The 16,169-nt window shown below is 32.1% G+C and overlaps 1 protein-coding gene across 1 annotated transcript; it reads right to left on the reverse strand.

Annotated features, from left to right (window-relative positions):
* Nucleotides 1–204: 204 nt before the first annotated feature.
* LOC133188294 (A disintegrin and metalloproteinase with thrombospondin motifs 6-like) lies at nucleotides 205–14,841 on the reverse strand. The gene is made up of 15 exons (XM_061323664.1): nucleotides 14,789–14,841; nucleotides 8,296–8,421; nucleotides 4,865–4,944; nucleotides 4,346–4,425; nucleotides 4,160–4,270; nucleotides 3,905–4,062; nucleotides 3,172–3,241; nucleotides 2,886–3,021; nucleotides 2,540–2,706; nucleotides 2,174–2,288; nucleotides 1,891–1,983; nucleotides 1,452–1,615; nucleotides 1,126–1,189; nucleotides 782–865; nucleotides 205–360 (listed from the first exon to the last, which is right to left on the reverse strand). The coding sequence occupies exons 1-15, from the start codon at nucleotides 14,839–14,841 to the stop codon at nucleotides 206–208; spliced, it is 1,656 nt and encodes a 551-aa protein (XP_061179648.1). The 3' UTR covers nucleotide 205.
* Nucleotides 14,842–16,169: the final 1,328 nt, after the last annotated feature.

Below are 16,169 nucleotides of genomic sequence, written 5' to 3' on the forward strand. Positions count from 1 at the left end.
TAGGTCTACTGACTTCCAAAAGAACAGCTTAGCTAAATTACAAATCAGGAGTACAAATCAGGAGAAATTAAGGAATATAAAGAAATATTGTTTGAAATTGTGCGCAGTCAGTAGCAAAAACCGAGGATTCAGACAAAAAAATGGAAGAAAATATTTATATTTAAATATCTTTTATTGGACTGATAAATCAGTTAGCTGTGTTGCTCTATAAATTCGTTTTACAGTCTTCACCGCCGTACCCTGCCTCACATTTACACTGTCTTCCGGTCTGGTGGTCCTTGCACTGACATGCGCAGTTGGACTGATCAACCGTTGCACCGTTGAAGCAGTAGGTGTTACAGCGACTAGTGCAGTCATTTCCTGTTTTAGAAATCAGTTGTGATAATTAGCAGAATTCAACATCGATCTTTTTAATATGATACCATTAATTTTCTTTTTCGTTTTCCCTTGCGTTCTATCACTTCTATGTTTTATGTACGGTATATTCATTCTCTGTAACAGTGGCGTAAAAGATATATACATGTATTTCATATACATAACTTTTGTCCAAGAACCTAAACAATTCATATCAAGGCCTCTCTGGCCAAATCTTTATTAAAAGATTTCTTAGAGACAATATCCTTTTTTCTATTGTAAAAAAAAGTGTTGTATCTATCAGGAGAACTGAATTTTCTTTAGCCATGATGTTTTGTCGAAAGTCTTGTTGAATATTTTTGCTGTAAACCATATATAGTGACATTCATATAAAACAAGAAAACATAGTATAATCATATGGCCTTACCATAAAACCCACTAGGACAGTCACAGGAACAGATCTTTGTGTTAAATGTTCCTCCATTTGCACATTGTCCTTGACAAGTTTTAACTTCAAAAGAAAAACAATATTAACTGTGACAAGTAAAACAAACATAGCAATAACTGACTTTATTATTAAATACATGAACATTCATTGGAAGTTATGAATTACAAGCATTGTAGGACATATTTGAATTGGTAAACTTGATTTTAATTATCTCGACCTAAACTGAGATTAAATTTGCTTTTAACATACAAAAGATGATACGATGACTGCTTTGTACAGCTATGGAAATGTTTATTCTACTGTCTTTACATGTTTCTACTTACCAGATTTGGGTACATTATACATATAGTTAATGCCAGTATTTTTCTTCTCTCCATATCTGTAGTGCTGAAAATATAATTGAATGTCAATTTTCAGCAATGTGGACTGTAAAACCACATTTAAATTCTGTGCGAGAAATATCTGCAAGTTTCCCGAACTTTATTTACTAGTGAATATTTTTCGCCATGAACTATTTAAATGAAGAATGTTTCCACAGTCACGAAAATTAATAGTTGCGCATGGATTTCACAATAAATGTGTTGTGAATAATAGTTGGTTTACGGCATTTGTATCTCCTTTGGACTGATGAAAGCTATTGAGGTTTTACCTTAATGATTACAGGTTCGGTGATGGGTCCTTTAGCATACAACTCTTGACGCCAGAAAACATAATTCCAATATGTACCGGCGAAATTTGTTGGGTTCTTTGTCGTATCCCAAATCCACTGTATCCAGCTAGACAGAATTACAAGTCCATCTTTGTTGTAGATTTCTGTGATAAAAGCAGATGAATTTATTTTTATCAAATGATAATAAATCATGCAAGATTAATAACTTGCTTGAAAATACATGCCCTAAGAATACAGTACAATAAGTGTCTGTTGGATATATACTGAGTCAGCAAAAATGTAAACTCCATAATCTTTAAAAATCAAACCTGTCGATAATATGCACTTTTCTGTCCTGGGGGATGTATTTTTCAGTTACCTTTTCTTTTTTTCTGAATTAAATAAGTTTTCCGTGGTAAGAAGAATGTAAATATATTACCTACATAGTTTTCTCTCATTACTGTTTGCCAATTAAACCAGAACCGTATGTTATACGCTCCAACGGGTATCTCGGTAATTATCTTTCTTTTACCTGAAATCAGTAATTATAGGGTGATTAATCAACACAGTAAAGAAGATCACTTTCATTCAGTTAATTTTTTTTATTCCTTTATCCTTCTTAAATCTCGCCACTGTTAAGAATGCCTATAAATAACAGAGAAAAACATAATTATAATTATGTTTTGATTATTTTAGGCTATCAGTTATAGTATCATACGTGCCTTGTTCTGTTGTCTCCGTATAAACTCCTTCCACTTTGTCGCACGTAGAACCATCTCCTTTACAAACACCGCAGACGTCATATTTAGCGTTGAGCTCTCCGTTACAACCGAAAAACTAAGACAGAGTATTATGCATATACAATACACTCCCTTCAGGGTGAACATATAAATACTAATTCTCTACATCGCTGAAATTCTTTCATGGTCAATGTTATAATACTTTAAAACACGCCAACTGGCCAATTGCCAGCGGCAACCAAGAAAAACTGTCACATTTTATTTTAACACCTAATCAATTTATCTTAATAAAATGAAAACAGGATAAGGCTTTATTCCTATTCGTTATAATCGTGTATTACTGTATACCCTGCAATAGCCGTCCAGACATCTGTAGCTGTAATCTGACCACTTTTGGTCCGATTCTTCACTGGGTCCTTCACACGGAGTACCCTGGGGGATTAAGCCAAATCTTGTATAACCAGGCGTTGTGTACCCTGGCACTGCTTCACATGACACCTCGCATTTCAAATGTCCTAAAGTGGTGAGTTTGTTAAAGAATCGGCGTCATGTCATGAATTTTTGCACACATTTCTGGATTTTACTCAATAAAGACGGAGAAATTTTTTTACATGTTACATTTTTAAGGCTGCATTTTTTTCAATCGTTTTATGTGTTTGAACAAAGTAAAATTAAAATGTTCTTTTAATCTCACCATGCCAGGACATTTTTCTTCCAACTGATGTGTACTTTGTGGAATCTAATACTTTATTCTTCAACAATCTACTGCAAGTTTCAGATGCCCGCTGATTTATAAGCGTTTCTTCGTTTGAACTGTCCGTGGAACAGGGCTACAATTGATATACACTGTGTTAAGATATATTTTTGTCATGAATAATTAATGCAAAATTTACACACTTTCTCTCCTTATATTAATAGTTGCAACAACATAAGCGCTCTAAAGTCAGCGATTTTAAGCATGTGGCATTTGGTTAGCCTACCTCAGGATTACACGTCCTGGCTTCATAAGCATTATCATCTCCACCTTCACAGCCTGGGTGGTTCAAAGGGCTTTATTGATATAAAAAAGTGTTAAAAAATTATAAAATATACATACTTAAAAACAACATTGCGTCATACTTTCAAGAATATCCTCAGTTATAATTATCCATAAAAACTGAAATCAAAATTGTTTACATTATCTTAAAATTTCAATACCTTTTATTTTCAGGCTGCAAACATTTGGTTGCCAAAGAACTTAAAATCAACAAAATAGCCCATGAAGTTGGTTTATTTCTTAGAAAGTAGTCGTTTTTGACATTATATCTTTCCCAGACAAGAATTAATATGGAGTGAAATGACTGTTGTTCTAATTCAGGTTTTGAGAAAATAAGAAGGACAAATATCTTAATATCTTAACTCAGTGACTTATATTATTAATATCTTTAACTTTGAGACAAGACCTTGAATAAAAGTTACTACACATTACTCTATGCAGGAAAAAAATGTTTCAAATAGAATATAGTACTTTTTGAAAATCAGAGATTCTTAATACATAGTGTAGCTACATAGAGACCCACGAATGCATGCCCTCTACAAAATATTACAGCTCAACTCTTCTTCATTCACAAAAACCAATATTTTATCCTCAAACTACAAATACTACATCCCCACGAAAAAATCTGATTTTACAGTAATTAGAAAACTAGATATTTTACACTCAATATTTAAAACCTTGGATTGTTGCAGAATCTCCTCCTGTAGGTTAGTCCTGTACCACAGGTCCTGGAGCAAGGCTGCCAATCTGCCCACGGTCCCCATCCCCCGGGCCTAACCACACTTGGTTTTACATTGACCTCTTCAAACGTCTGACATTTTCTGTTCATGCAAAGCTGTAAAATTCGTTTTAGATATTTGAACTTACATTACCTGTAAAGTATTTTATAAAAGCATTAACTCAATATTTCTGGGGAGTCCTATAGGACTTACCTTTCCTGTGCCGCAATATATTCCAGCAAGAGTACTCAAGTAAGAGGTAAACATTTGTCCAAACAAATCGCCTTCGTTATAGTTTACACAGCTGTATATTATCTCGCATGGCTACGAACAATTAAAACAAACGTATTACAATGTATTATAATTTCATTATTCTCCATTCCAAAAAAAAGTTCTTACCGGGAAGTATGAGAAGTTCCGGAAGTGAAAGTTAGGACCATAATGTAGCTCGCATATTTCGTCTACACTGTACTTCTGACCTATAATATTTACAAAAATCTGGCGTACTTTAACCTGCCAGGATATCTAATTAAAATCTGTATGAATGTACACCGTAAATATCTTTTACATATACAAATACATTTCTGGATGTGCACAATCAGAAAATTATATTGTAAAACTCTTAAGAAAATATCATTTTCAGAGAGTATGATTGTAATTCCCTTATTCTTCGTAGTTTCGATTTTCTTTGCGATTAATTCGAATACTTTTACAATTACGTGTACTTAAACAGACATAATTGTATATAGCAACAGATACACTCACATCATATGTAATTTGTTTTACTTCCCAATATCAGAAACAAAAAAACTTTTATTTCCTTTATTTCCGTGTTTAGCCAATGTCGCCAATATAACTCGGAAATAAAGGTTAAAATAACACGTGATTTACTTAGATAAAGCGTAGCTGTGATTTTACCTATGAGAATTGGTTCAAATGGACCGTAGGTGGTGCTATTCGAAACATCTTCTCGAAATAAACACTGAGCGGAGCTACTTCTGAAATAAACATATAAATATTTAGATTTAGTATAACTTTAGACTTTTCTATAGCAATTTTGTTTAACTAAGAAAACATACTTCAGGACTAAATATTACATGTTTGGAAGAAAAGATTTCAAAAAAGCGATCTATTCCCCAAACTAAAAAAAAAAAATTAACTGTCAAATTACATACTGCATATGTGACAAAAAAGTTATCAAAAATGCTATCCATTCCCTAAAGGAAAATGGTTTCAAAGTAAATTCCCTTGAAGTAATTTCTAGTTGTATTAAAGTCATTATAACCATGGTTCTTTATCTTTGATTAAAGAATGAAATACGGTCAGAACTATACATACATATATCTAGAAGGAAATGACCAAGCAAGTGTTTACAGCCATAAAAAATTATCTTATTATAATGTTAAAATTTGGGATGATTCCCACTTCCTGATACAAGTACTTCATCAAGATATATATTAAGATCATTTAGGCTGTCTTTGCTTTGTATAGACATTTTATACGTGCAATTTAAAAATGTCGCGTGTAAGGCAGTCGGTGAAAAATTTCTATTCTCATTTTATAGACGTACTGTAGAAATTTATTAAAATCTCTGATACTGCAAGAACTCCAGCCTGTTCCTTGTCCTCCCATGACGCCTCTGTCACTTCCGGTGCACCCTACGTCTACGTCGTGTAACATTCCCAAACTTAAACAAAATCAAGAATGGATTTTATTTACCACGATAGATAATTTTGATACGCATGATCATGTAATTAAAAAGGAGAAATTTTCTATAAGCTCGATCCCAAAAACCGGTTAAAGAACACCCTATTTTGTTTGCTTGTCGTTTAAAAAAAGAAGATATTTGTCACTTTATGATATCTTTTCAATATCGGATGTAGGGATAACTGGTAAAGACGAAAACATAGATGTATGTTAAAAGATAATTAAAACTATCATCACCATACAAATTCTGCATTTAGTTACTGTTTTCACAAATTTTGAATTGAAATAATAAACATGCAACGTCAACAACATTGAGTTTAAAAAGTCTGGAAAACTAACGTTTTTTTTAAAGAAATCAGGAAGAACCTTGAAATACAAGGATATCTTTAAACTACCTATCAATACAATCGCGCGTTCAAACCTAAGAAACAATTCTGCACCAAACTTAATAAACAGTTCTGCACAATCTTAAGAAATTGAAACTGGTGGATGTTCAAAATCTTGCATGTCAATATTTCCGGTTTTGTCAGTTTTTAAAAGATGTTTCAGAAGATGAATAGCATTTTATCTACGAATGTCCCATATAAAAAAAATATAAGAGAAAAACATCCAGAAATTTGCTTTGTATATATTCATTTTGATTTTTTGAAAGAAAACCATATTAAAGAATTTTATCCTAAAAAATGTTGTTCAAATAAAACATATGGAGATAACGAACAGTATTCAACCCAAAAGTCCATTTAATCAATACAAATCAGGAGCAGAGCAAATACGGACCTCTTAAACATCAGAGGTAGGATGGAGAGATCAGGTGCCATTGAGGAGTGAGCATCCCCTGCCGACCGGTCACATCCGCCATGTGCTCCTTGTCATGATAAGGAAATAACGGAAATCCGTAGACAATTCAGTGAGTAAATAATGACCTAACAGATAGTATGAAAAACGTCATGCAGCATTTGACTTACCAAAGAACTTATGAAATGATGACTTTAAATGAGACTGTTGATATTCTTGTTTCATCGACTTGTTTGTCAATAACCTACTTCGTTTAAGAAATTCACTAGAAAATTATGTGAATATCTACATGAGTAACTTAAATTATGCTCTAAAAGTAGACTATAAAATGTACTGTAACAATAGCCATAATTTAGTATGTTACATGTGGTTGTATATTTATTAGTTCGCATGCTAATTTATTAGTTTCCATGCATATTGTATGTGCATCATATACATTCAATGAAATGAACATTTCTTTGTCTTATTATAATATGCTTCATGTGATTGTATGTCAACATGTTTTTTGAAATTAAGAAATAAACAAACAGGTTCGAACATTGACAATTCTGCAAATATTGAAATTATTAATGATATAAAAAAGTTCAAAATAATACTTAAATATACCAATAATACATATACAAAAGCTTATAACATGAACTTTTTATCATCCATTTATCACCGCACTACTGATGTATCTTTGAATGAGATGTACTTGTGATTAAACTGTGTTTTACACCCCTAAGATCGGGATTCGTGGACAAAATATTTTTTCCATCCTTCTAATATAAAGCACTCTTTATTTGCAAAAACTTTATTTTTGCGTAATTACGCAAGACCGTCTTCTCGCGTAAATTCCTTTCTTGTGTATATTTTAATTAGTATAAATTATATAGAACAATATCTAGAATTCGTGAAAATTTTGTCCCACTTTCATGTAACAAGTACATGTACTAAGGTCACTACAGTATTTGTTTCCCCTAGACGTATTGATACAGAGTTGAATTTACATGAGTTATAGATGCTTGCATTTTAATTTGACACCTTGTATTATTGAAAAGAGGACATAATGAAAATATCCTCTCATTTCGGACCAAACTGGCCCACGATATTATAAATATTGCATGTTCTTAAAGAAAACATTGTAAATTTTCACCCAGAGAAGTTTTGTCGATCGAGGCACTATAAGCATTAATTGATTTATTATACTAAACGTTTATTTATGTATATGTATCCTTAAAAAAGTGAATTTCTCTGTGCTTTCTATATTAATATATCTTCACTTACGGCAATTTTGTTAGTTTAAGAGTTGTTGTAAATTAAATGTGCTTTAAAAATAAATTTGATTTTATTACAATCTGTATCGGTAACGACCCTTTAATAAAACTAATATCCAAATAACTGTATCTCACTTCCATTCTATGACCGTGTGAAGTCCATCGGAATCAAAAGCAAGTTTTTTGACTTGCCTAGATGGCCGAGCGGTGTAGCACACTGCTCCTCCATTGCTAGGAGATTCCGTAGGTCGAGAGATCAACCCCCGGGTTGGGGCGGAAGTGGGCATCCTTACAAAAGTGATTTCTCTGTGCTTTCTCTCTCTCTCTTTCTCTCTCTCTCTCTCTCTCTATATATGATCATTCTTCGGAGACAATATGATTTGGAATACAAGCCGTCAAGTAATGTTGACTGTTGTTACGTTCTATTACGCTGGAGGGCGTGATTTCATTCTTCAGAGGGTTTCTTAACAAATCAGATTCATTACTTTACGCGAAAGTATTATATCGTGAAATAGCTGAACCTGTTGAAAGAATAAAAAAAGGCAATTCTGGAACTGCGTCTGATTATAAATTCTCACAAGTTGGTCTTACCTGTGTCCTAGTTCGTGGACTGTAGTTGAGTGTGATAGAACTTCCTGTCTATCAACACCGCATCTCCTATAGGGATTGCAAGCTGCGGACTGAAAGGCACGCCCTCCTACATCTGTTGGTCTCCGCCTAAAAAGATTTTAAGGAGAAACACCTACCATGAAAGCTAATTTTGATATAATGAAAAAAAAAATGATTTTAAATAAAGAAATATGATTGAATTAGAGACATTGCATTTCAGGAGCAGATGCTTGTTCTCTTTAAAGTTACAGAATGAAGATAATATTAAAGGCTATAAAATCTAATACAATTAGGCATGGAAAAAACTGTACAGTAGGTACGCACCCGCTATGAAGATATAAGATATCGTATTTACTAGTAATTGGGTTGTCGTGGAATCCTTCACAAAATGTATGCAGTGCAAAATTAACTTTAATCGAGTTGTTGTAAAAAGCCTGTAAATATTAATTATATAAAATTAAATTCTCACCGAATTAAATATAATCATAATTCAAATAAGTTATACCTATTTATAAGTTATACTGGTCATCTGCTTGGTTTAGAGTGTTTGCTCTAGAGTAGCGGAGTGAGATGTTGATCCTTTCGTCGCGGGTTCGAATACCACTGCGGGATGTTGAGGCCTATCCTTTGGATGAGACCTTATAAAGCGAGGTACCGTGTCGTAGTAAAGGCTCAAAGGCCGTAAGTGACGAGCACAGGTCTAAATTTGCAGCCCTTCACCGGCAATTGGTGGCGTCCCAATTAAGTGAAAAATTCTCGAATGTATGTTAATCAAGCAAATGAACAAAAAACCAATGTTATACAAGTTTTTGACTTGCGTTGCTTTTAAATTCATTCCTTATAATTTGATTTTTCGACCAGTATCTTAAAACAAAAGAATTCCTTCAAACATTATATCGAAAACATTTTTAATTGTGGCATCAAGTGGATTGATAAAATGAAATTGTTATGATGGCAACTCGGGATATGCCTATATGCTATGAATTACCCTTTTCAACAAATCAAATTAAATTTAAACTAGCAAAAATTTCTCTTTTTTTAAACAAATGAAAAAAAGTCATACGATTACCGGATTTGTCTCCCAAAAACTCAGATATTTAATCTGGATTTTTACGTTGTAACCGAGTTCAGGACGAGAATACTCAAACTGAACCTGAATTAAATCAAACAAAATTACAATATCAGGTAAATGCCTTAACAGAATGAACGCGAAGAAATTTATTTCAGCAAAATACATTTATACCCCATTGTATTTCAAGATCATAAGTTCAATTCTCCTAGCGGTTTTTTTTCTGGTGAAGCAGTGCCGTAAAGTCTTTGTCTGTGTACACAGCCAATTCAATAACTACATCTTTCTTAGTTGCTTGTCTTTTAAGATTGTCCTTAAGTTTTTATTGTTCGGTCATCCAGTGCAGAAAGACTGAAGTCTATCATAAAAATAAGCTATGACAATTTTTGCAGATTTTTTTTACTTTCCTATAAATTTTAAATGTATGCAGTTTGACAATTAATGATCCGTTTTTTATACAAACCAATAAAAAATCTAGAAGACAAATCTCACCTTTAATCTTTACATCTGCCCCACCGGTTTTGTATTGTGGTCTCATTTTGCCAATCACAAGAACGGTATCTTCGTCTGAGAAATTGAGTCCTTTATTGTGAACTTTTGGGAGTTCTCTCAATTGGAAATCTCCTGATCGCGTGGTTAGTGATCCTTTCTAAATATCGAAAATGTTTTATAAATTTGTTATGTTTATATATTAAATGAATAAAATTAAATTCCAAATCTTTGTAGTAGTCTTTACATGTCGGCATTGTAAATCATGTAATATAAGCGCTGGTTATATTCACGCGCTATGAAAATAATAGAATTCTCGTAGGTAACAACAGGAACAAACTGAGAGATGCACTCAGAAGAATGCCTGGAGAAAAAACAGGATGATTATGCGCTATTGCCATTCAAAATTGCGAAAAAGACAAAACACTAATTGGTTGTACAGTCTTTGGGTAATTATAGCTCTATTCGAGTTCTATCTTTTGCTGTTGAGTCTGGGGCAATTATTCCAAAAGGAATTCAAAACGTTTATTTGATGAAAGCTTAACAGTTATTTAAAAGTTTTTCAAAAAAACGAATTTCCTTTTGTATTTAATCATATTTATAAAATTCTGAATAAAAATTAAGGCATGTTCTATTAATTACATAAAGTATTTTTGTTATGGATATATAAAAATGACTGTAAGGTTATCTGTTAAATTATCGTAAAACCCTTTTAAAAGGTTATGTATAAATATCTTATACTTAACCAAGCCTTCACAATGTGAAAGGGAAACGGTGCCATTGTGGGAGGTCACGTGACCGACCAAGAAGCAATCCGGAATACTCCCCTTCCACTCTTGCTCGCCGTCATCATTCCTGGTTACAATTCTGGCTTCCGGGTGCAGCACAGTTTCTGGTTTAGATACTAGTAACTGAAAATCCTCACCGAAAGCTGACAAGCTTAGTTCTGTTGGTGACAACCCTCTGGTACTCCGGATATTAGATCTATTTATACACATATATAGATAGTTGTCGATAGACGCTATTTTAGCAAGAGTCATTTCCCGTTGGTGGCCATACTGGAGGTCAAGAAGCCCAGATTCCTTCATTATTCAAACAATTTAAACTTATCATACTGGGCAATGAAGATAACACAGATTTTCTTATGAATACACGAATACATGTTAACAAAAGCGTCCTTTAATTCATATTAGTATTTTAAAGAATTTTTGCTCTTAAATTTCTGTCATACGTGTTTAAAATTGGTTGTTCAAAGAGGAACATTCACTAGTTTGACGTGCAAGATGGCGGCCAAGGGAAATAACTTGAAGGGAAAATACCTCATACGAAAACTATCTAAATGTATCGTCAGCAGATCAATGTTAAGGTCAAATGAGACGTTCCTCAATAATTAATTTTTCTCCAGATTTTATGATTTCCATATTGCTACTTTAACAAATTTCCTCTAAAAAAATGGAGATGCATTACCAGATATTTGTAATAGATAAACCAGAGGATGGTGTTTCCTGATATATAATCCTATTGGATATTACTCAACTGTCTTATATCATAATATTTAGTGTTTATATCTTTTAAAGAAATTTTGAAAATAGATTAGAAATCACAAGATAATGATAATTAAATATTTTTTGATACGTTACTAAAGAGATACAAAATCAGATATTCAAGGAACGTCTTGTCTGTCCTTGATATACTCTTCGTTCTGATATATCATGAAAGATATTTTAATTTTCGATTTGGAGTGATTACTTTTCTGTGCAGAAAACGTCATAGAAACACAATCATATCCTGTGGATTTTTTTTCCCTATTATTGTAATATAGAATTCAAATGAATACAGACTTTAACAGAACACTTTTATAAAGTGGAAAATCAATAGGAATACTGTAGATTCCTAAATATACTGTAACGTTTTTACTATCTACAAATGATTACTAATTGGGTTCGCTTAAGTTTCCTTCCTAAGAATCACGCTTAAAATGTGAAATCAAAACAACTTCAATTATTATAATATAAATGACACTAAAAGAACAACCGACTGAAATCAACTATATATACTTTTTCCTTGGTCCTATCTGGATAATGATTGTCAAACTAAACAGTAACGAACTATAACAACGAATCACTATAATCAAATCAATCAAAGATGCCAACCTAGCTAAATATTTATTAACTGATCCCTGAAGCTGCAGACTAAGTGGTTTAAACAACAATTCTGTTGTTTCCCGACACATCCTGCAACTACCTAAAAATACCTATCAGAAAGGCACAGAGACACCTTGAAGTCACAGAGACACAAGCTAAAGTCACCAAGACACCATAGCTAGTCACCAGGACACAATACTACTTTTGGTTACAGACACAAGCTAAAGTCACCGAGACAATATAGCTAGTCACATAGACTCTAGGGAACTAGGTCCCTGAGCTGAGTTGTCCAACTAACAATTCTGTTGTTTCCCAACACAGCCCAGGAACCCAACCCAATGACCTAACTCCAACAATGAGTTACACCAAAAGTAAACAAAAGCTAGATTAATTGATCCCTGTATTTATACTATTTTACACCTGCTCAATAAGTACTGATTGGTTAATAATTCTAAATATTTGGTTGGCTGAAGTATCAACTATAATTGGCTACATACAAACTAGTTTGATTGAATGATTCAAAACCCATTTCAATTCCTTATACGTATTCTATTTCATTACAATACGCAAGGAATTAATTATCGCGTAATTTCGCGAGAAGCACCACTCGCGAAATAAAATTACTCGCTTTTATTTTTATGGTACTAAAATCAATTTAAGATCTCTTTATCAACTGTCCACTCGCTAATTATTGTTCTCACGATTTGACGATAAAGAGCCATTTCGCGATAATAAGTACTCGCGAAATATAAGGAATCTACAGTATCTTAAAGGATATACGGGGCTCATTAAAAAAAAATATGTAGACTTTTGTAATAATTTTTTTAAATGTCATGTTATAACTAAATTTAGTAAATGTATTTTAACAATAAATTCAAATAATCTGAATAAAACATTTAGATATATCAATATTATATAAAATTTAAGACTGCAAAATGGGGTCACGGAGCACGGTTAGAATTGAGTAATTTACTAACAATACACTTTATCATCTCTAATACATGGCACTTCAACGAAACGAAATTAAAACGTTCAAATTGAGTATTGTTATATAATATATCACATGCAGAGTTGTAATGCAATATATTACTTCGTTAAAAAAGAAATCATTTCAGAAGACAGGTAGTCCTCTTTGAAAAGAAGCAAATGAAGATAACGACAAAGGACGTCACGGAGTAGCAATTTGTTTTCTTCTAATTTAGCCGTGCATTTGTATATATAAATAGCATTGAAAGAAGTGTTTTACCTGGTAGAGATTTTGCATCGGACAATGTACGGTCTGGAGGAAACAGAATATAGTTCAAAAACAGGACAAAAGAGTAAGTAACGTCATGAAAAGTGATATGCAGCTTCACTGTTGTGTATCTTGTGTAAGTACAATTACGAGGTAAAGAATTTGAAGGAAAAAACTCTGACAAACTAAGTTATGCTCCTCGAACAATTGTTAGCAAATAAATGTCAAGTGTTCTGAAAAGCTTTTCAATGAGAGGGTAAGACGCTACAGACCGTGTTAGAAATGACGAGGGGGAATTATATTGAGTAACTCTCGCGACGTTGTTTTTGGCGTTACAATGGTGTTAATTTTTTTTAAAAAAATTTTGATTAAATAAAACTTATGTCACTTTAACATAAGTTTTATTTAATCAAATGGAATGGAACTTCACAAATCGACAAAATAAAAGCTTTTAAATTTAAAATATTGAATTAAATATTGTTTTGAAAAATGTTATGAAGAGTGACATTGTTTAGTACGTATTTTTTGAGTCGTCATTCTCGAAAAAAAAGAGACGTGTCTTCGCAATTTTTTGATCCTTAAATTTTTTATCTGCCTAACTTTTTGCTTATAAATATTTGCTATAATATATTGAATGTTAAAACATGTATAAAAAATACATGTATTTTCAATTTTCATAAAATTTGTTATTGATAGTGTAAAATTCTTGTATTTTCTTGTCTTTAAAAGCAGATCTTGTGTACAAAATAGTTTTAATAGCTATCTTGATATCCACTATGAGTAAGTTTACTAAAAGAAGATTATGACAGCGTTGATACAAAGCTTATATATTTGCTTCGATATAATGACACGTTAAGGTATTCAAAGTATAACGACCATATTTTGTATCTAATAAATGAACGGTCCTATATTTGTAATTATGGTATCATTTTGATGGTGTTGTGATATAAAAATACTCCACCAAAGAAATTATAAAAATTGTTGATTATTGTCAAATTAATTGCACCTTGAACTTTACATTGAAGTCTATGGGCAATGCATTTGTTATTAAGCTATAATTGTAAAAAGTATTTTGAATTTCTTAAAAAGCTCTTGGTGAAAATATGCAAACACTCTCCCATTATTAAAATGTGAAATAAAATTAATCATTTACCACAGATATTTTGAGGAAATAAATATTTTCTTTTTTGCATCAAGGGCAGGTAACTCTTCAAAAAACTTTAAAAGTGCAAAATTACCAGCTTCTTATATGTTATCAGTCATGTGAATTTGGTTCATTTCACTTTCATCTTATCTAGCAATGCAATTTTAACTCGTTTTAAATGATTCAAAATTGTTCAAAATCCCTTCATTATGCATACCTTAATGTAAAGAGTCTAGTGAGTAGTAAGATTTTGGATTCCTAATAGAATCAGACATATTTCCTCCGACTTTGCCTGGGGATAAATATCTGATCCAGGGGAACCAGAATTACTCTATCATTAATTGGTTACTCCTCAGTAGTAAAATAAGCATAACATAGGAGTCATGTTTGCTTACCTTTTCTTGTCCTTGTTTACTTCCTTTAAACTTGAAATGTCAATGACTTCCATTCCCTCTTGAATGACAAATAACAAGCAATCGGGCAAAAAGAAAGAAATAAGTAAGATAGATAAATTAATGCATGCTTAAAGCAGGTATCAGTTAATTCTGGCAGTAAACTTTAAGGACAGAATTGCGACCATGCTTACCAATGTCTCTTTCGAATACCGACTTTAGGGTTGATTCGGGTATCTTTTTATTTTCATATATCTGAAAATGTATCTTTTATTGTTGTATTTGTAAGCATATCATATGTAGGTATCTTAAACAAAGATAGGAATAACATCTACTTTAGAAGGTTTTTATTGTGCATTTCCTCTAAGGGGGAATTGATTAGTAAACTTTACAATAAAAGAAAAGGGGGAAAAAGGAATTGTTATCTTAAGACCTTATATTCATTCAGTTTATTCCTAAGATATATATGCTACAAAAAACCGGATGCATGGATCGGTATATAAATATATTTTTTGGACTTCCAAAATATATATTTACACTTTGTTTGTAAATGATGAAATATTAAATCTCTAAAAAAATTAGGAATTAATAAATTTTCTATGATGTTCAAATTTCTTCCCGTTTAACATCTATTTCTAATGCATCTAAAATGACATGAAGTTTTTATTTTTATATTTATAATTTTTATTTATTTTTCACTCGCGCTTAGTTGTCGGGTCACTCTGGATGAACTGCCTATATAGTATTGGGTACAAAGGAACCCAAAAGAATTGTTAACGGAGAGAAGTTTATAAAAGTAAGTAGTATGTAAAAAAAAAGTCTTGATCCTATTCTTGTTTTTCAAGTCATTCTTTTAAAAAAATAATTTGTTTGTTAACGGAATGAAGTTTCTAAAAATTAATTGGTATATAAAAAAGATCCAGTCCTATTGTTTTTTTTTCCCCTTCTTTTCTTTAAATCATTCTTTTCTTCTCGTTTTCTTTTTTTATTATTTCGTTAGCTCCAGTTTGTAATTTGTTTTTAAAAGATGGTAAGATTAAATAAAATTAAATATTAAAGCCATTAAAGCCTAACCTCAGCACCATAACAGTATGTAGCAAAGACAAGGACTGCGCATGCTCCTAAGGAAAATGACATTTTGATGTAGATGTAGCGCTACCAACTTCCGTCGGATAGTACTAATACTGCTTTAATCCAAACGATTGGCTTTTATATTGTACTATGCGCATTTAACCCTCCCAGTTGTAAATATTTAAATCATACTTAATACAAATTTTGCTTATGCTAAAGTCGATATTTCGGTCTATGAACTCAATTTCTCTTGTGGCAATGTAAAATTGTTATTGTAGGGTGATTTTGCTATATTTTAAAGATATTTTTGCAT

This window comes from Saccostrea echinata, unplaced genomic scaffold (genome assembly GCF_033153115.1).
Source record: "Saccostrea echinata isolate AGI-Se365-2 ecotype Australia unplaced genomic scaffold, CSIRO_AGI_Sech_v1 ptg000016l, whole genome shotgun sequence".
NCBI lineage: Eukaryota > Metazoa > Mollusca > Bivalvia > Ostreida > Ostreidae > Saccostrea > Saccostrea echinata.